The following is a 20,819-nucleotide window of genomic DNA, read 5'->3' on the forward strand; positions in this document are numbered from 1 at the left end:
GTGGTATATTCACTCCTTTCTTCTTTAATGCAAGTGATTTTGTTTCTTTTTTAAAAAAATGATATTAACTAATGGTTTATCTATTTTGTTTATTTTTTCATAAACTCCTGGATTTATTAATTCAATGTTTTTCTTACATTCAAAATTTTGTTGATTTTGCCCTTAATTTTTAGGATTTCTAATTTGGTGTTTATTTGGGGGATTTTTGTCTATTTTCTATTTTTTAATTGCATTCTCAATTCATTGATCTGTTCTCTCTATATTTTATATTAAACATCTAGAGATAAATTTTCCTCTAATTACTGGCTTTTGCTACATCCCATAGGTTTTGCTATGTTGTCTCTGTTATCATTCTCTTTAATTAAATTATTTGTTTAAACGACTTGTTCTTCAATCTACTTATTTCTGCTTTTCTACATTTAACTATAATGTTTTTGTGCCCTAATAGATGGTCAATTTTTTTGTATAGGTACTATGTGCCAGATTCCTTTTATGAAACAAATACGGTGCTGGTAACTAAACCAGGAAGAGAAAAAGAAAGAAAATTATAAACCAATTTAATTAATAAATATGGATGAAAAAATCCTAAACAAAATACTAGCTAGGATACTACAACAATATGTCACAAAGATTGTGACCAAACAGGATTTATAACAAGAATTCAGGGATGGTTTAATGTAAGGAAAACTATCAACATAATTGATTATATTAATAACAAAAGTAATAAAATCATTTAATTATATCGATAGATGCAGAAAAAGCCTTTGACATAATATAAGTCATTCCTATTAAAAACACTGGAAAGCATATATAAAAATGGAGTTTTTCTTACTATTATATGAAGCATCTAAAACCCTTAACAAGTATTAGTTGTGGCAGGGATAAGTTAAAAGCCTTCCTAATGAAATAAGGATGCTCATTTTCACCAATATTTTTAATATGGTATGAGAAACACTAGCAAAAACAGTAAGAAAAAGAAATTGAAGGAATCAGAAAATTCCTTTGGTTAAAGAGGTAATAAAACTCTCTCTTTTTGCAGACAATATGATGGGATATGTGGAAAATCCTTAAAATTGATCTAAAAAATTAACTATCAATAATTTTAGTGAAGTAGTAGGATTTAAAATAAACTCACATAAATCATTAGCATTTTATATATTATTAATAAAGTCCTACAAGAAGAGATATAAAAAGATACTCCATTTAAAATGAACACAGAATAAAATATCCAGGAGTATACCTGCCAGAACAAACCCAGGAACTGCACAAATATAATTATTATAAAATACTTTTTCCACAAATAAAGTCAGATCTAAATAGTTAAAGAAATATTAATTGTTCCTGGAAGGGCAAAGCTGGTATAATTAAAATGACAATCCTACCTAAACTAATATTCCTATTCAATGCCATCCCAAACAGATTACCCAAAAAAACCTGACCATACTGAGTTAGAAAAAATAAATTCATTCAGAAGTACAAAAGATCAAGAATAGCAAAAGAATTAATTAAAAAAATGAAATGGAGGTTTAGCAGACCTAGATTTTAAACTGTATTCTAAAGCAGTAATTATTGAAACTATTTGGTATTGGCTAAGAAACAGAAAAGTAGACCAGAGGATCAGAACATACAATAAACAGTAGCAAAAGATTATAGTGACCTTATATTTGACAAAAGTATACATTCCAGACCATTGGGATAAGAAACCACTATTTGGTAAAAATTGCTGGGAAAACTAGAAAGTAAATAGGCAGAAACTGGGTATGCATAGACCAACACTTAACTGCATTAAGGTAAGATCAAAATGGACATGATCCAGACATAAAAGGAGATATAAGCAAACTAGAAGAACAGAGAGCACATTACTCAGATTTATGGACCTGAAGAGTAAACAAGATGAAGAACATTGTAGGATATAAAACAGAAAATTCGAAGTACATTTTTTGTACAATAGAACAAATGTTGCCAAAATCAGAAGATCAGAAAATTGAGAAAAAAATTTTCATAGACAGTGTCTCAGATAAGAGGTCTTATATCTAAATATATATAAAAGAATAAAAGTCATCTCACAACTGATAAATGGGGAAAAGATAGTTTACCGATGAAGAAATCAAAGCCAAAGGTAAATGAAAAACATGTTCCAAATCCCTATTGATTAGAGAAATGCAAACCAAAACAATTCATCTCACACCAGACTGTGTGAGACTGACTAAAATGGCAATAAGTCAAAATGGCTAATGTTGAGGAGAAGAGGGTAGTGACTTCTGTCCCTAACCTCCTGCTTCCCCTCCTGGCAGGAATGAAAGTCTTCCTTGAAGAAGGGTGGGAGGAGAACATAGAGATACACATTCTGCCTCCCTTTGAGCCACACACAAAGACAAGCCCTTGTCATCTCTATAGATGAAGGGCTCTCTATGAAACTATGGTACCATGGAATCACAGGATTTAAAGCTGAAAATCATATTAAAGATTGCCTAATAACTCCACTCCTTCCATTTTATAGAAGAGGGAATGATAGGTAGATCTTTCAACTAAATCATCTTTTTTTTTTTTTTTTTTTTTTAAAGGAAAGACAGTTCAAAAGGAATGGAAGGCACTTGAATTGAGGTAGGCATTTAAAGAAATCAATGTGAGTATAAGGAATTCTCTGATAAACTGAAGTTTTAAAGGGCATATACAAAAGAAGGAATGGCAAAAAACAGTAATAACAGTAGCAAAAGGGCTAAACCTGAGGCTGAACTTTCGACAAACCACAAAGACAACAAAAAAGGTCTTTGTTTAAAAGTGTTTTGAGGAAATGAAAAATAAAGAATAGGTTCACAGTGTGGCAGATAAACAGGGAAAAAACAGACCTTTCTCTACTCTCCACTGGTTTCTATTCTTTCTATCAATTAAGAAGGATAATGTTTAAACCAAACATTCGGACTTCAGAAGGAACTGAATCCTAAGATACTTAGACAATAAGTAAGCATTTGACCTAAATGCTTTAAAATGAATTCAAAAGAACCACACCAAATGAATTTCATACCATTACACTTAATGATTTGTAGATGTTATTAGAGTCAAAGAAATTACTGAGAATAAGAGAAATGGCACAAGATAAGGGATTGGTAAAAAGGAGTAAAAGGTGGTATAAACTCCTTCCTGTGATCACTACATATCCAATCATAAAATAATTATCCTACTGAACATTTTTTTTTAAACTACTAGTTCTCTTCCTTTAGGATACCTTTTTCCTCAGATGACTATTTGGAACCTTATCCTTCTTCAAATTGTAACACAAATAAAACAAAAAATTAATTTCTTTTTAGTTGAACATAATATGATAAATGTCCATTCGTGGTTTCCACAATTTATATACTTAAAGAAGCCAGTGAGGCCAAAAGAATAAAAATATCAGTACTGGTGTGAGTTGGAGAAAATGTCCATTAAGTAAAAAGGGCAAGTAACTAAAGAACTATTTTGATTGCCTATCACCCATCTTTGTCACATTTAATGCCCTTTTCTCATTAAGGTCAAAAGTGACATTTCTACTCTCTGCTTTCATCATTTTGCCCTATTTTTCATTTTTTCCTTTCAACCCAATTATGTGTAGAATGATGTGTGATCATGAAGATACCTGCAGGATGGTTATAACTGAAGGGAATCCATTAAATACCACTAATAAAACCAATCTGAGGAGCAACTAGTAGTTAATCTTAAATTTTCAAGACATTATTCAGGATTTTATTTTTTTAATTAAAGAAAAAGAAAAAGAAAGAGAAAGGAATGGGTTTGTCTATCACACTCTAACAATAATGACCCAGAAAGTTAAATCTCATTGCTCCATGGCTTTCTTAGAGTAGGGTATTTCTAGGCTACAGCACACTACTAAAGCAGAAAATTTTGGTCATGAAATTTACTTGTAAATAATAGACCTAATTATTAAAGTATAAGTTCCACAGAAAGTTGGAAATGACAAAGCCATTTGGACAGAAAAAAATTAATTATGATATGTTTCATATGCTAGAGTAGACTAAAAGCTCCATGGGGACCTAGTCTTCAAACTCTGATTTGTAGTGCACCTTCAAGCACCTAGTATAGGGGATCCTATGGATGCACAATACATATTAGTTAACTTAAATAGATTATTGGAAAATATATATATATATATGTATGTGTGTGTATGTATATATATACATATATATACATATATATATATAAAAATACATAAAATTCAACATGACAGGTACCCTTGGTGATGAAGTTATTTTTTAGCAACACTGTTAAGTACAAGAAATAACACTGCCAGCAGTGAGTCTTAGAATATAATCAACGAAAGGAATAATAGTTAAATATGAACCTTGCAAATAGGATGAAAAACTTGTACATATCAAAGAACTGTGTTGTTGTTTTTTTAAAAAGATTTCTGCCAACTAGTGAACTCAGATCACCTTGTGGTTCAAAAATTAGAAAAATCCAAATGGATTCAACTAATCTAGAATTTAGGTAAGAAATGCAGGACTGGTATATGAAGCACTTCTTTAACTACCTTATTAAAAAATGCCAATTAAACATTTTCTGTCAGATTTTATTAACAAAAAAGCAGCAGATCAACATTACAATTCAAGAATCTAATCTATGTATGCACTTGACAATGAAGCACATCTGAGTATGGAGTGAAAAAAAGGTTTTCCAGAAAACCTTCCACTATTTTATCTCCAGTTACCCAAATAATAAATCACTTTTGCAGGCCTTTTGTTGACTGGAATCATAAACAAATAACCAAAGATTTATTGCTATGAAAACAAATCTGTAGTACAGTAGTATGAGTCTTGGGTATTAAGCATAATCAGTCAAGTTAAGTTAAGAAATTGAAAATGCACTAAGAAATTTTTTGTTTGTGAAAAGTCCACAAGCCAGGTGACCCAAGAGCAACTGAGATGCCTGGTCTAAACTGAACAAGTTAGACATTATGCTAAACCTCCGTTTCTTAGAAGGCAATAAAAAAGATACAATTCCAACAGCCCACAAACCAAATAAAAATAAAAAAGTGTGGAAAAACGAACTGATGTTCAGAGCCAAATTTTTTCAGCTCAATTAATTTCAGCACCCCAGGAAAAAAAAGCATCCATGACTATCACACAGATGAAAACAAAATAATGTCATTGGAATCAGTTATTTTTCCCCACTGAGGTATAAAATCTACATATAAATTTGATACTATACTATAACAAATTGTACTTCTCATAGTTCTGATTTAATCTCCTTTAAACCCTGTTTAATATAGTTTTTGCTGTAAAAATGTTACTTCATGATACTGAATCTGGTTCCAGCTTTGTTTCATTTTTCTGATATCAATATTTCATATGCTGGTTACCAGTTCTAATCAGGAAAAAAAATCTTGGAAATCTCTTCATTATGACAGCACTCTCAGCAGAAATTACTGATGTGCAAAGCAAACTATAACAACATGTGCAGCTCTCCAGAGAGCATATTTCGTTGGTTAAGTTTTCATTGTCTAAATATTTTCTACAATGATTCTTTGATGAAAGACTCTTTCAATCTTGTAAACATCAGTGTGCACAGTTTCACTAGTATGTAGTTTCACGTCCTTGGAAAGGAAGGCTGGTTCACAGCTAGTGAAAAGCGAGAGTCAGAGTTTTAATGGCTGATAAACCTGGCATCCTGCAGAGCAGGCAAGCACTTTTCCTTTTTTTGCTACTTAAAAATGTGGCAGAAATGTGTGCTGAGGTAGCCCAGTCAATCCTTAATTATTTTTTTTTTAATAAATGTCTCAGAATATTTCTGGAAGGGTGACATTTCGAAGGAGCCATTGTTGAGATCGGCTCCCACTGCAGTCTCTAATGCTGGGCACCTGACTGTCCTCCTCCGTGGCTTTGTCCAGGCACTGATTACTGTTCACATGCTGCAGGGTTAACTTCTGGAAGGGATGGAAGAAAAAGAAGTTGATCATTATAAGAGGGAAGAAAGAGCAAGCCTCTTGTGTACTTTTGGTACATATGAAATAAATCTCTCTCAACTTAACAAGGTAGCCATTCCTAGGAAATACATAGATTCTATAGAGGATCTTTTCCCAACACAAATTATTTAAAAGACACCAAATTAAATGGTATATAATTAGAATAAACATTAAAGTGACAAACATAGTAACAGGTCCATAGTTGGAGGAAAAAGGAGGTGCTTTCCAATTTTGTGATTATTTGGAGGTACTGTTCAAGTTGTCAAATATTAAGGAGGCATGTGTTCTGTATTTGATGTTATCCATATGCTTATTCCTAGATAAATTTTTACTAGCTATAATTAATCCTTTCAGGGAGAAGATGGATAAGGATTAGAATAATCCTTAGAGGTCAGCAATGCTCCATTAATGTAAGGGGTTCCCCTCTTCCGAAGCAGTAGCTGAGGAGGCTTTATGTGAATAATACCAAATATTTAGCTGAACATCAGAAAAAAACTGGAAGATTTTTGCCATCACACTCCTATCTAATTCTTTCATTTGTAATTCTCTGTTTTTATTTTAGATTATTTGTTGTTATTCATTTATTATTTTTTCTTAGAAATTTCCACTCTAACATAAAAAAGCTTTTATTTTATTTTATTTTATTTTATTTTATTTTATTTTATTTTATTTTATTTTTAAACCCTTGCCTTCCATCTTGGAGTCAAGACTGTGTATTAGCTCCAAGGCAGAAGAGTGGTAAGGGTGGGCAATGGGGGTCAAGTGACTTGCCCAGGGTCACACAGCTGGGAAGTGTATGTGGCCAGATTTGAACCTAGGACCTCCCATCTCTAGGGCTGGCTCTCAATCCACTGAGCTACCCAGCTGCCCCCATAAACAAGCTTTTAATCTTCAGAAGTCACGTAAATATTTACCTTTCAGTAACAGCAATAACAATAGGATTTCTGTAGTTCTTTTAGGTTTTCAAAGGACTTTACAAACCTTTTCTCACTTGACCCTCACAACAATTCTGTGAGGCAGGTGCTATTATTATCCCCATGTGTATGGATGAGGAAACTAAGCTACTACGTGTCTGAGGTTAAATTTCAACTCAGGTCTACCTGACTCCAGGTCCATTGCTCTATCTGCTCTGCTATCTCACTACCCTTTCAAAAAGGCTTTTTTCAAGTGAGTAGGTTGGTATTGTTCCTTGTGCTACTTATATCTCAGTATTGCATTGGCATACATATTAATATTCAGTTTTCTGTTCTTCATTCTTTTTTTTTTTAAACCCTTGTACTTCGGTGTATTGTCTCATAGGTGGAAGATTGGTAAGGGTGGGGCTGTTCTTCATTCTTGAAATGGCCTAAGTCTAAAGGACAACAAAGACATCATCCAAACGATTTATGAACCCCTTCCTCTGCAAGAGGTTCCCTTCTCCATGCTTCAGTGTTCAGAAAGCATCATTACTCTAAGTCAGGGGTCGACAAAGTATGGCTCTCGAGCCATATCTGGCTCTTTTGAGGGCCAGATATGGTTCTTTCTGCAGGAGCCATAGTCTATTTTTTTTTCAGGCGCTGTTATAGAAGCGCGCACTGTTACAGGAGCCTCACTGTGAGCACTGTATGGCTCTCATGAAATTACATTTTAAAAAATGTGGCCTTTATGGCTCTCGTGGCCAAAAAGGTTGCCGACCCCTGGTCTAAGTGAAGGCTAAATATTCATGGAAAGAGTGTGAAGAGAGATGTCATTGTTTTTTTTTTCAAAGAAGAATTAGAATTTCATATCAAAACAACATTCTAGGGGGCAGCTGGGTAGCTCAGTGGATTGAGAGTCAGGCCTAGAGACGGGAGGTCCTAGGTTCAAATCTGGCCTCAGACACTTCCCAGCTGTGTGACCCTGGGCAAGTCACTTAACCCCCATTGCCTACCCTTACCACTCTTCCACCTAGGAGCCAATGCACAGAAGTTAAGGGTTTAAAAATGTAAAAAAAAAAAAACAAAAACAAAAAAAAAAAACCCAACATTCTGTTTAATGAGCATCATCATTTTTAATAATAACAATCCCCAGTCATGTCAGGCAAAGCCGATGGCGTGGAAGTCAGTAACTGAAATTAATTTATATATTTATTGTTACATCCATCAAACCAATGGACTACCTCATAGGATTAAATAAAATTTATGTGAAAGAATAAACAGGTAAGATTACCAAGGAGAATTATGGAGGAGAAAATCAACAACAAAAAAGAAGGTATTTAAACTTAAAAAAACATAAAAATAATAATGATTAGTAGTAATAATAATAACTAGCATTTTTATAGTATTCTAAAATTTGCAAAGTGCTTTATATATATTAACTAATTTTAGTCTCACAACATCCCTAGGAGGGTAGGTCCTATTATTATCCCCATTTTTGTAGATAAAGAAACTGTGACTAGGTAGGTTAAGTAACTTACTCAGTATTACAATCGCCTGGGGCTTGCTTTCAGATCTACAAGTCCAGCACTCTACTCACTTTGCCACCTAGCAGCTTATCAAATTATACTTTGCTAATTCAAATTTATAACTAAAGGCATATACTAAAAGTTTTGGATAAGCCCCAAACCATAAGATAATGGACAAAGGAAATGTCATTCAATAAAACTCTTGGGGTACATTAAGTCAAAAAACATTGATAAACATTTATTAAGGACTTATTCTGTGCAAAGGACTGTGCTAAACAGTGGGCAAAAGAAAGGCAAAAAATTCTTGTCCTCAAGGAGTTTACAACATGCAGATAACTCTGTACACACAAGATATATACAGGGTAAACAGGAGAAGATAACTGCAGGATAAAAGACACCTGTGGGCAACTGAGTGGCTCAGCAGATTTGAGAATCAGACCTGGGGATGGAAGATCCTGGGTTCAAATCTGGCCTCAGAAACTTCTTAGCTGTTTGACCCTTGTGATAATGAGATTAAACCTACTTGTCCCTTTTTAGATTTAATCACCAAAGACATAAACACTACCACAAGTGGGGAAGTCTGTAACTGTGTTAGTGTGTAAGTGGGTAACAATCAGAATTGACTGACTGCCGCAGGGCAGTCCTAAGTAAAGCCTTTGTTGTGAATGGACAAGTAAACCAGAGGAAGGCAGAGGAAGTGACACAAAAGAAGCACTTTTAAAAAACTCCTGTAAGGGAGTTCTTGTTTGGTTTCTAGAGCTAGGGCTTGAATGGGAGTTCTGCTCTTCTCTTCGGCCTGGAACTGGACCTGGAGGAGCTCTGGCTGGGACCTTGGACTTGATGAGACTGTTCTTAAATCTCTCCCTTAGAACTACACGTGCTGAGTAAAAAAGGCCGACTCCCTTAGCTTCCCTGGAGATACTAACCTCCAGAGGGGATCTTGATTGGGAAGAAGCCCCTTGTGGCTAAAACCCTTGTTAATTGATTTTTAGGCTCTCCAGCTGGGACCTCTGGAGCCCTGCCGGAGTAAAGCTAGGGTAAAGAGGGTAGAGTGAGATATCTAGCTTAACACTCTTCTCATCTCTCTACTTTCACTCTCCTATATTTAATAAATAAATTACTAAAAATCATTTAGGAATTGAATCAGTTTCTTGGTGACCACTCATTTAAATATTAATATCCAACCAAAACCCCCTTTTTCATCCTTTTACACCCTGGGCAAGTCACTTAACCCCAATTGCCCAGCCCTTATTACTCTTCTGCCTTGTATCAATTTTAAGATAGAAGATGAGAGTTTAAAAAAAAAAAAAAGACTAGCATGAAAAGGCATGATGGAGTATCCTGTTTAAGGAACAAGAAAGCCAGTGCCAAAGGATCACAGAGGACATGCAGGGAAATGTAAGAAGGAGCCAGAATGTGAAAAGCTGTAAAAGCCCAACAGAGGATTTTGTATTTGATCCTGGAGGTAAGGGGAAGCCAGTAGAGCCTTATGAAGTAGGGGAATGACAGTGAGACCTGTGTTTTAGGAAGATTACTTTGGCAGCTTAATGAATGAAGGTCCAGATGTGAAGTGGCAGGGGCCTGTCCCAAGGTAGTGGCTATGTTAGAGAAGAAAAGGGGATGTATATAAGAGTTGTTAAAAAAGAAGAAATGATAGGACTTAGGAACTGATTGGATAAGAGTATGGTGAAAAATGGGATCAAACTATCTCATATACTAGAAGCAAGGGGATAAAACATCAAAGTATGTTAAAAACCTAATTGGCTGAAACCAGAACATTCCTCCTCAAACCACAATTACTGCTGAGGCACCACCTTTTCCTATCACACTGGTTCATAACTTAAGTGTCATCCTTAGCTTCTCACTCTCCCTTATCCTACATAGGCAAGCTGTTGCCAAGAACTGTCTACTTTACCTTTAGAACACTTCTTCAACAGGACTCCTCTCTTCTGAAGCATATTAACATTTTTATCAAATAAGCCTTATGTCTAAATTGATAAGAAACTTAAATCCTAAGTTCAAAATGGCCAGACAGTTGCTTCATTTCTTGTGGAATCATCTATAGCTTCTTGTACTTCTAATCAAATATTATTTTTTTAAATACTAGTCATTTTTAATAAAGCCCTGCAGCCTAGTAGAAAGTTTTATTTTTCCTTTTTAGCTTTATTCTGCTTAATTAGAATTCAGACAACTTTGTGTAGTTTTATGAAATCTTTTTTTAAAGGCTTACTGAAATTGTAATAGATGCCTCAATGAAAATGGAAGGCTGGCAAAGCAGTTTTTTCAAAAATAAAATATAAGTCAATTGGTGCAAATATTTACACATTAAAGTGAAGAAATATGACAAAAACATTAATTGGAAGAGCTGGGCACAGGTCAAGAAGGAGAGAGAGATGCCTCCAAAACAGAAGGGAGAAACAAATGAAGTGGAAAGCAGGATAGAAAGGGTTATATAAACCAAAGGGGGAAGAGGTTTTTAGGAAAGAAGTGGTCAAGAGTCAAATGACGGAGATAGCAAAGGAAAAATGAGAACTAGGAAAGGACTTTTGGACTTAAGTGATCAAGTGATCACTAGTGAATTCTGAAAGAGCTGCTTTATCAAAAACACTGAGGCTAGAGAAAATAGTAAGGCACTTAGAGGCAATCGGAAGAAGCTGGACTCTGTGTAGAACAGAAAGAATATGGCAGCCTGAGGATAAGTACAGATCTTTTCAATACAGAGAATCTGTAGGTAGTTTTGATATGACAAAAAGGACAGAAAAGGAGTCAGAAGAACCTGGGCTTGAGTGTCAGCTCTTGGGTCAATCAATTAACTTTTTTGAGCCTCAGTTTTCTTTTCTATAAAATAGGAATAATGATACCTCTCTCACCTGGGTTTTTCCAGAGAACAAAATGCTACATCAGTGAAAGTCTTTATTATCTATGCATGTGGTAGATAATTGAGCAGGCCACATTCTAAAGAAAATCAGAGGGCTTTTGAAGTCAAGAAAACAGACTGAGGGGCTAGTCTTGGGATGTACAGGAAAACTCCTCTAAAAGAGGACATAAAAGGAGAAAGGACAGTTAAGGAAGGAGATATGAATGGAGGCAGTGAAGTACAAATTTAGTAAATTAAAAACTGAATTTATAGCTAGCAGATATGGTTTACATAATAGTTCTGCCACTTGCTAGCTAAATGGGCAAGAGGAAATCACCAGAGAATAAGAGACTAAGACAATGGAAAACAAGGAGATAATTAAACAATGAATAATTGAGAGAATAAGATTCCAGAGGAAAGCAAAAAGGAAGGGCTCAAGGAAACAGGAATGAACTGTTTTTAAGTGTGGCTGAATCATTTAACCTCTAGGACCTTATTTTCATTAGCTACAAAAAGGGAACACAATATTTATAGACACTACTTCACAGAATGATTATAAGCAAATCAAACCAAGTGCTACATGGATGTCAGCTATTTTAGGAACATGGGAACACAAAATCATAGGAATAAGCTGGAAGAAACCTTAGAAATCATTTAACCCAATCTCTCATTTTACAGATTAGGTTAAGTGAGGCTTCAGAGGCTGACTTGTATAAGATCACATAGGTATTAAGTAGCAGAAGGACTGGCATTTAAATTCAGGTCCTCAGACTCCAAATCCAGTGTCATTATTATTTAGTATAACTAAGATAGAAAGCAGGGAAGATGTGACTGGAAATATTGATGTAGTATGATCAACTATAAAATAAAATTTAAATTATACTATTAAGTTAGAACTTAGCTTTGTGCTTCTATCTAAATTTTTAAAGGAAAAATGTTTTGACCCACCTACTCTTTATACATTCACTTAAATATAAATATCTCCATTAAATAATAGCTAAAGGAAATAAAATGTAAGGACAATAAAGCACCCACCCAGGCAAAACTGCATAGGGTGAGGATACCCATTCTATTTGAATAGCACATATATAAGCACATTCAGAAGTTCCGGGTAATTCTCTTCCATTATTTACTTCATTATGATGTCAAGGTTTTTTGTCCTATCACATTCTTCTGGGAGTACTATGATTAAGTTGCCTATGAGAGGTTGCCTCTATGTACCCTGTCTTTGAGATCCTTAGATTTTGCTTGACACATATTGGCTGTATATAATCCTGGGCAAGTCACTAAACTATTCAGTCCCCAAGCTACAGAGACAGTTTCATAATAATGATGATGATGATGATGAAGACGAAGATGATGATGATGATGAAGAAGAAGAAGCTTAGTATTCATATAGTGCTTTAAGGTATGTAAATTGTTTTACAAATAATATTATATTTTACCTTCACAACATCTCCAGGAGATAGATGTTATTATGATGACTGTTTTAGAGATGTGGAAACTAAGGCAGACAGTAAAGCTAGTTTCTGAGGCCAGATTTGAATTTTAGTCTTTTTAACCCTGGGTCTAGTGTTCTGGTTACTGTTCTATTCAGCTGTTCCAAATTACATTTATGGATTAAATTTCTCACTGGGAGCTTCTTACACTGATGAATTATACACAATGGAGAAGTCCAGTACCCTACCTGCCCCGACCAAGGGAACATATTTATAAATAGGAAAGAGAGCAAGGGTGATAAGGTTTTTTTATTCTTTTTTTTTTTTTTTAAGAACACACAGGATTTAATATTACAGTAACAGTTTAAGTAAAAACTAAACAATAGTGGGGAAGGTATCCACTATTACAACACATGTGCTCTGAGCATAACAATACCTGCTCTGGTGAGGTAGCTGAGTGCTCAGTGGATTGAGAGCCAGGTCCAGAGATGGGACATCTTGGGTTCAAATCTGTGAGACCCTGGGCAAGTCACTTAACTCCCATTGCCTAGTCCTTACTGCTCTTCTGCCTTGGAACCAATACACAGTATTGATTTTAAGATGGAAGGTAAGGGAAAGGAAGCCCAGAAGGAAGGAAAGAAATACCTACTCTGTTGTATGGGTGATTTAATTATAGGAAAAAAGTTAGGTGCAAGTCATTATTTTACTACTTGCCACTACTTAAGAGTAAAGGAAGTTCATATATACTCAACATACTCAACAACAAGAATTCGCCTTGCCAGAAATAAATTATGTAATATAAATATGACTAATCATTTATATTATTAACAACAGTTTAGGTTTTGGTCGACTTAATACAGTAATTATGTATAAATAACATAATAGGGCTTACCACGGGGTCATATTCCCAAAGCTGGTTGCCTTTAAGATGGTGACATTTGAGCATTGTGACTGGGCCATTAAGTTTGGAGACATCTAAACATAAGTCATCTGTGCGGATTTCTTTGTTGGCAGTATAGGAGAAAACCTTAAAAAACCAAAACAAAGACATCAGACTCATACAGAATCATAAAAGAATTTCAGTCGTAAGGACCCTAAGAACTATTGTTTAACCCACTCAAGAAGTCATTTGATATTCCCTTAAAGGTTTTCAGTGAAGGGAAACTCACTATCTCCTGAATAAATGAATGAAAAAAATTATTAATTGTTAACTATGTGCAAATCATTAAGGCAACCCATTCCATATATGAAATTTTTCTGGACAGGTGTCCTAATTTTGGTTCTTTGCAATTTCAACCCATTTCTTCCAGTTTCGTTTTCTGGGGCCAAGCTGAACCAATCTAATCTTTCTTCCATATACCAGCCCTTCAAACACTTGTCATGTCCTATCTTTTCCAGACTAAATTCCCCCAATTTCTAAAACTTGTCCCAATATAGAAGAACCTGAGCCCTCTCATTGTTATGGGTATCTTCCACTGGACCCTCTAGTTTATCCATGTCCTTCTAAAAATGTCATTCCCAGAACTGAACAAAATATTTTAGATATGATAGGATCTGTCCAGGGCAGAATACAGTGGGAGAATCATCTCCCCTAATCCTAGATACTATGCTGCTCTAACATTAGCTTTCTGGGATGCTATATCACCCTGTAGATGAATGTTGATCTTTCAGTCCATTAAAATACCAGTACCTTCGGGGCAGCTGGGTGGCTCAGTGGATTGAGAGCCAGGTCCAGAGGAGGTCCTGCCTGGGTTCAAAGTTGGCCTCAAATATTTCCTAGCTTTGTGACCCTGAGGAAGTCACTTAACCTCTACTGCCTAGCCCTTACTGCTCTCTTTCTTAGAACCAATGTACAGTATCAATTCTAAGACAAAAGGTAAGGTTTTTTAAAAAAATACCAGTATTGTTTTTTCAGATAAATTGCAATCTAGACATATCTTCCCCATCTTTTACTTCTGAAGTTGATTCCTGAACCCAATTTTAAGTCTTTACCATTTATTTCTATTAAAATTTTAACTTAAATATTTAAATCGACTTACTAAGATATTTTTGATACTGTATTCTCTTGTCCAAGTTATTACATTATTTAGAACTGGACGAGATCTATATGAGGCCACTGAGTACATTGTTTTAGAGATAAGTATACTAAGGTGTAGCTAGATTAAAAAATTTGTCCAGGGTTATAATCCAGTAAGGATATGAGGTGGGACTTACAGTTCAAGATCAAAGATTCAGAGCTGGAAGGGACCCTTAGGGGGTATCTAGTTTGAGCCTTTTAATTTATAAATAAGAAAACTGAAGCCCAGAAAGGTTAAGTAACTTGCATGTGAGCCCTTCCATCCCCTCTTTCTGGGGGACCCTCTGCCTCCTCACCATAATGGATTTTTCTGACTTGTAATCCAATGCTCCCTACATAATCCCTAAAGAACAGGTGCAGGAAGAGTCAGGCATTGGAAGGGATGGAATGAGAGGAGACTAGGACTAGAGGCAATATTAGAGACCAGATAAAGGACTGTCTTTATTGTCATCAATAATGCTACCAGTGAGTTGAATATAGATATATTTACCATACTTGTGGAAGGGAAGGAAAGCTAATATTTGGATAGAAGAATCAGCACTTGAAAAGATCAGAACTGGGTGGAAATGAACAAAATCATTTGAACTGTGATGAATATATAAACATTTGTATATTTATAAGTATAAATATATAAATATTATTGAACTGAATGCTTGCTCTAGTGCAGTTTCAATGAAAAAGACACAGTAATTTTAGATGACTGGGAACTCAATATAATTCAGCAGCCTGATATGATTACCTTCTAAGTTTGAATACAATCTAGAACAAGGAGGGGTAACAATTCCATTATATTCTGTATTGATCAGTTCCTAAATGAAATACTATGTTCAGTTCTGAGAAGCATAGCAGGACAATGAAAATTAGAATATATTAAGGAGAAAGGTGTTGAATGGCTTAGTCAAAGTAATGTAATTTGAGGAAGAGTTGAAAGTTGGGCCAAAGAAAAGATTTTAGCAGGTACATGATAACAAGTCTTCAAATATTTTAAGGACTGTCACATGCATAAGCAAATGTGATTATCTGGAAAGCAGAACTGACACTATAGATTAGAAATTATAGAGAACCAGTTTTTGCTAAACAAAAATAACAATGAAATACAGATAGAGCTAAAACTGATTTCACTGGTACAGGAAACTTACTCCAGCAAGGTGCAAGTTGGTAAATTTTCTGCCCCTTAGAGAGCCTGGAGCACTGAGAAGCTAATTGACTAGCAAGGGTCACACAGGAAAAATATGTCAGAAGTTGGATTTGAACCCAGGTCCACCAGTTTTTGCTGTCTCAAAAAAAAGAATTTGACTATCTTGGGAAGTAATGAGTTCCTTGTCATTGGAAGAGTTCAAATAACAACCCTTAGGGATTCTAGCATCCCCAGGAGATTTAGCTAGATGACCGTTATTGTCCTGTCAATCCAGCCATTCTAGAGTTAGTTACAGAAAACAAAGAGTGTTTTGTAAATACAAAGAACCTATTATGATGAGGAGACATTAGCTTAACTAAAGAGAAAGAAAATATCTTGTATCAGCAATACAAATAATTAACAGAGAATCTTTTGAAAGATAGCTTCAGTTTAATACCTGGTAAGATTCACATTCAATTTACCAAGTATTTTCTGAAAACAGCTCCGAGCGCTCTCTCTCTGTCTCTCTCTCTCTGTCTCTCTCTCTGTCTCTTTCTCTCTCTTTCTCTCTCTCATTTATATGTACTATTATATATTATGTATAATATAAAGTAAAAAGGACAAACACATTAGAAAATTTCCTTCCATGGCTTATTATACGCACCTGATTGCCTCCCATACCGTGGCAGTTAAAAATTCCTACTTTTTCATTTTCTTTCCTTGCCATGTTATCTAGACATTGATTTGTTTCCACATTTCGGATCTGTAAGCAAAATAGGTCATGATGGAAAGTTACTTCTTCCATGTAAGAAAAATAAAATCAACCTTAAGTAGCCAGACTTCCCTAGAACTTGCCAAATCACAAGAATTATAATTTGTGAGTGCTATTTATTTAGAATTCTTTAATTTACTTCCTTTCTTTCCACTCTCTTTGTTCCATATCTATCTAGTACAATGTACTACTTGGAGGCAAGGGTTCAAGTAAGTAATTAATTACTTTAATAAAATATACTTTGTGACCCTCAATTATCAGCAGCCCACAAGGAATAAAAAAGGTCACAGTAGTAGGGAATTCTGTGGTGATTTCATAAACTTTTCTCTTAAATCATAGTGATATATCTATATTCTTTGCCCATGGTGCCCAGTTAGGTTCCAGATCTGGGGAATAGTTAGTGCTAAGGCACCAAGATAGGAGAGGGTCTGTCACATATGAGGAACAGTAAGTAGGCTAGTGTAGTTAGATCATAGTGACTGGAGGAAAGTAAAGAATAAGAAGACCGGAAAGGTAGAAAAAGATCAGGATGTGAAGAACTTTAAATGTCTTTGATTCTAGAGGCAACAGAGAGTCAATGGAGTTTACTGAGCATTTGTAGAGTGACAACTACACTTTACAAACAACATTTTGGTAACTTAGGGGAGAGTGGATTGGAGTTGGGAGACTTTCCAGTAGGTAAAGAAGTCAATTAGAAGGTAAATGTAAGCATTTAGGTGAGGGGTGATGAGGGCCTGAGCTATGGTGGTGGCTATGTGAATATAGGGGAAATGGATAAATGTTATAAAGAAAGAAATGACAAGATTTGGGTAATAGTTTTGGGTATGTGGGGTGAATAAGACTGAAGAGTCTAGAATGAAACAAAAGTTGCCAGCAGGAGTGATTGGAAAAATGGTAAGACCTCTAGTTACTGGATAGCAGGGAAAAAGGATGATTTTAGGGGTCTGAATGTGTTATTTGAAATGCCAATATGATATTCAATTTGCAATGTTCAATAGGTAGTTAGTGATGTGGAATTCATGGTTAGTGGTCATAACCTGGATGAAGATCCAGCAAAAGACTGAGAAAGAGCAGGAAAAAGGAAAACCAAAAGAGTGGTGTCATGAAAATATAGGAGTTAATCAACATTAACAAGTGCTCCAAAAAAGTCAAGAAGGATGAGAAAGGCCATCAGATTTGCCAATTAAGAGACCATGGGATAACTTTGAAGAAGGCAATTTTAGATGAATGATGAGATCTGAATGAAGGAAAGAGGGAGAAAAGAAATGAAAAGCATCTAATGCAAAAAACTTTCTCAAGGAATATTGCTAAAAAGGGGACAGATACAGGATGATAGTGGAGATGGTGAGGTCACTGAGGATTTTTTCAAAAAGAGCGGAGACTTGGTCAAGTTTGTAGTCAACAAGGAAGGAGCCAGTAGATGGGGAGAGGATGAAAATTAGTGAGAGAGGATGAAAGAGGAGCAAATCGCCTAGAGAAAAGATGGAGACAAGAAAATATATGTAAAGGGATGGTTTTAGCAATGAAAAGGTTCACATCATCAGAGACAGTGATGAAGGAGGAGATGGTAAGGAAGATATTTGAGAAGAAAGGAGAAAAGGGAACTTTCAGTGAATGGCTTCAACTTTCTAGGTGAAGTCTTACTCTCAAACATGGTTAAGGACTATAGATGACCCTGAACAACAACAAAAAATACCCCCAAAATTCTAAGATAACACAAAAACTTCTACTAATAATAACTGATAAGAGATTAATTTTTACAACTTTACATTCCAAACTGAATTAGTAGGATTAGATGATCTCTAAGGTCTCTTCTAGTTCTAAAATTCATTTTCCAATTTCAATTATATACTCTACCATTTTCTGAGTTAATTTTTTTTTTTACCAAAAGCAAAAAGATACTGTCTAAAAGCAAAATATCAATGCTGTACTTATGCAGTTAGAAATCCAGTCTCTTTTGAATCATCTTGCAAGTTTTATATTTCTTCATTCACATATTTGTTTACTTTTGGATGTAAACTTCCTTAAGTAAAGATAACCAAAACTATGGACATTTTCACTAACAAAACAGTAAAACTAACTCAGAAAGAGGAAGGAAAAAAAGGGGAAAAGAAAGAGCAAAACACAGTATATAATTATATTTTAAAACTATAGGGGGGGGGCAGCTGGGTAGCTCAGTGGAGTGAGAGTCAGGCCTAGAGACGGGAGGTCCTAGGTTCAAACCCGGCCTCAGCCACTTCCCAGCTGTGTGACCCTGGGCAAGTCACTTGACCCCCATTGCCTACCCTTACCACTCTTCCACCTATAAGTCAATACACAGAAGTTAAGGGTTTAAAATTAAAAAAAAAAAAAAATTAAAAAAATCCAAACTATACATACAGAAATTTAATTGTATAGTTTGAGAGGAATGACTAAATTAATCATTTAAAGCAGATCTAAGAAAATAGTTATCCTCAACTTTTTTTTTTTACACTTAACTGAGGTAATTTTTTAAATTGTCCTACCATGTAATGAGGTAAAACAAAAATATTAGAATTTGAAGTCCTGGGCCTGAAATCTATCTATAATACTCTGATATGATAAAAAAGAATTATCCTGTGACACTGACTTCAAGTAATCACATTTTGGTATATTCATATGAGATGTGATTTTCTGAAAAGATGGATACTTCAATTGAAGTCATTTAAATAAAAAAGTGTTCCTTTAGTGCTGAAAGGCTGAAACATTATCATATTAGATAAAGATGAGATACTAGCAAATATATAACATATAAACTTTTTACCTCTCCCAAAGAAAAATAATGGCGTGGAATTTGGGAATCAGGATAAACATTTTCTAGGTACCATGAAAAAGGCTTGCACTGTAGTTTATGTCTCAGCCCAACTCTTGTTGATATGTCTCCATAATCTACCTTTGTAACTCCTGTTGAAATAAATGAATTTTCAGCATGTTACAAAACATTATATTTTAAGGCATCTAATGAATCAGGTGAATAAGGCTGGAGATGGGGGAGAAAAAGGAAGGAAGGGAGGAGGTATCACTATAGAAGTGTACCATAGCCCTACTGACTTAAAATGAATTCTACTTCCAAAAAGGTACAAAGAAAATTTATGTTATTGAATTGAGGCAGCTAGATGGTACAACAGACAGAGTGCTGGACTAGAAGTCAGGAAAACCCAAGTTAAAATCTTGACTCAGACACTTATTAGCTGTGTGATCTTGGGAAAGTCACTTAACCACTGTCTGCTTCACTTTCCTTATCTGTAAAATAGGATAATAATAGCATTCAACTCCTAGAACTGTGTGAGAATGAGATGAAATATATTTTTAAAGTGCTTGGCAAACCTTAGACATTACAAAAATGCTAGCAATTATTTTTAGTTGCCCATTCCAAGTTCCTCTGAAAATTTTCAATTCATATATGAAAGGTAAATACAAGTCTAGTGACAAACTATATTTAAACCAGATAATGATATTTTGTATTAGAAACCTCAAAAACATAAGAAATGTAAAAAGTAAAGAATTACTTCTTAGCATAATCAAAAGACGAAAAATATAAATATTGAGTCTGTTATTAGATATTTCCAGAATCAATGATGAAATCATTAGTGGCTACAAAGTCTATTCTCATCTCTCTAATTATCCCCTTTGGCAATTTCATTCACTCCTATGTTTCCAATCTTTCTCTCTACAAGTCACTTCCCAATCTTTATTTTGACTCTTTCCTTCCTCCTTCCTCTCTCATCAGATTAGCTGGTAACCAGCTGATTTAATATCAGCCCCATTTCTTAGATATATCCTATCCTTCCTCTCAACCTGTTACCTACCACCCATAAATCAGGCCCTCCTATTTTCAGCTTCCTAAGTATTCTCTCTGTTTTCAATCTCTCTTCCCCTATACTTCACATAGCTGCCAAATTATTTTTAATGCCTCTTTCTGAGGCATTTGTTAATTTGTTAATTCCTACCTCAAAAAACTTTAGGGACTACCAATTGCTTATATGATAAAACAGAGGTTAAAATATAAACTCCTCAGCTTGGCATTTAAGGCTATTCATAATCTGGCTCCAGATGACCTTTACAGTTACAGATTACATTCTATTATGTTCTAGCCAAACAGGACTACCAGTTGTTTCTCGATATTACTTTGAACTCTATCAAGGCTGCCCTTTATGC

The 20,819-nt window shown here is 34.9% G+C and overlaps 1 protein-coding gene across 2 annotated transcripts in view; it reads right to left on the reverse strand.

Annotated features, from left to right (window-relative positions):
• Positions 1-4,551: 4,551 nt before the first annotated feature.
• GALNT1 (polypeptide N-acetylgalactosaminyltransferase 1) overlaps positions 4,552-20,819 on the reverse strand; it is a 106,650-nt gene continuing 90,382 nt past the window's right edge. For both annotated transcript variants that reach the window (XM_044665054.1, XM_044665045.1), the window contains exons 8-11: positions 19,426-19,565; positions 16,536-16,634; positions 13,570-13,704; positions 4,552-5,920 (exon numbers count right to left, since the gene is read on the reverse strand). In XM_044665054.1, the coding sequence (XP_044520989.1) occupies positions 5,774-5,920; positions 13,570-13,704; positions 16,536-16,634; positions 19,426-19,565 (521 nt within the window). In that variant the 3' untranslated portion in view covers positions 4,552-5,773. The remainder of the gene's footprint in view (positions 5,921-13,569; positions 13,705-16,535; positions 16,635-19,425; positions 19,566-20,819) is intronic.

Source organism: Gracilinanus agilis, chromosome 1, assembly GCF_016433145.1.
Source record: "Gracilinanus agilis isolate LMUSP501 chromosome 1, AgileGrace, whole genome shotgun sequence".
Classification (NCBI taxonomy): Eukaryota; Metazoa; Chordata; class Mammalia; order Didelphimorphia; family Didelphidae; genus Gracilinanus; species Gracilinanus agilis.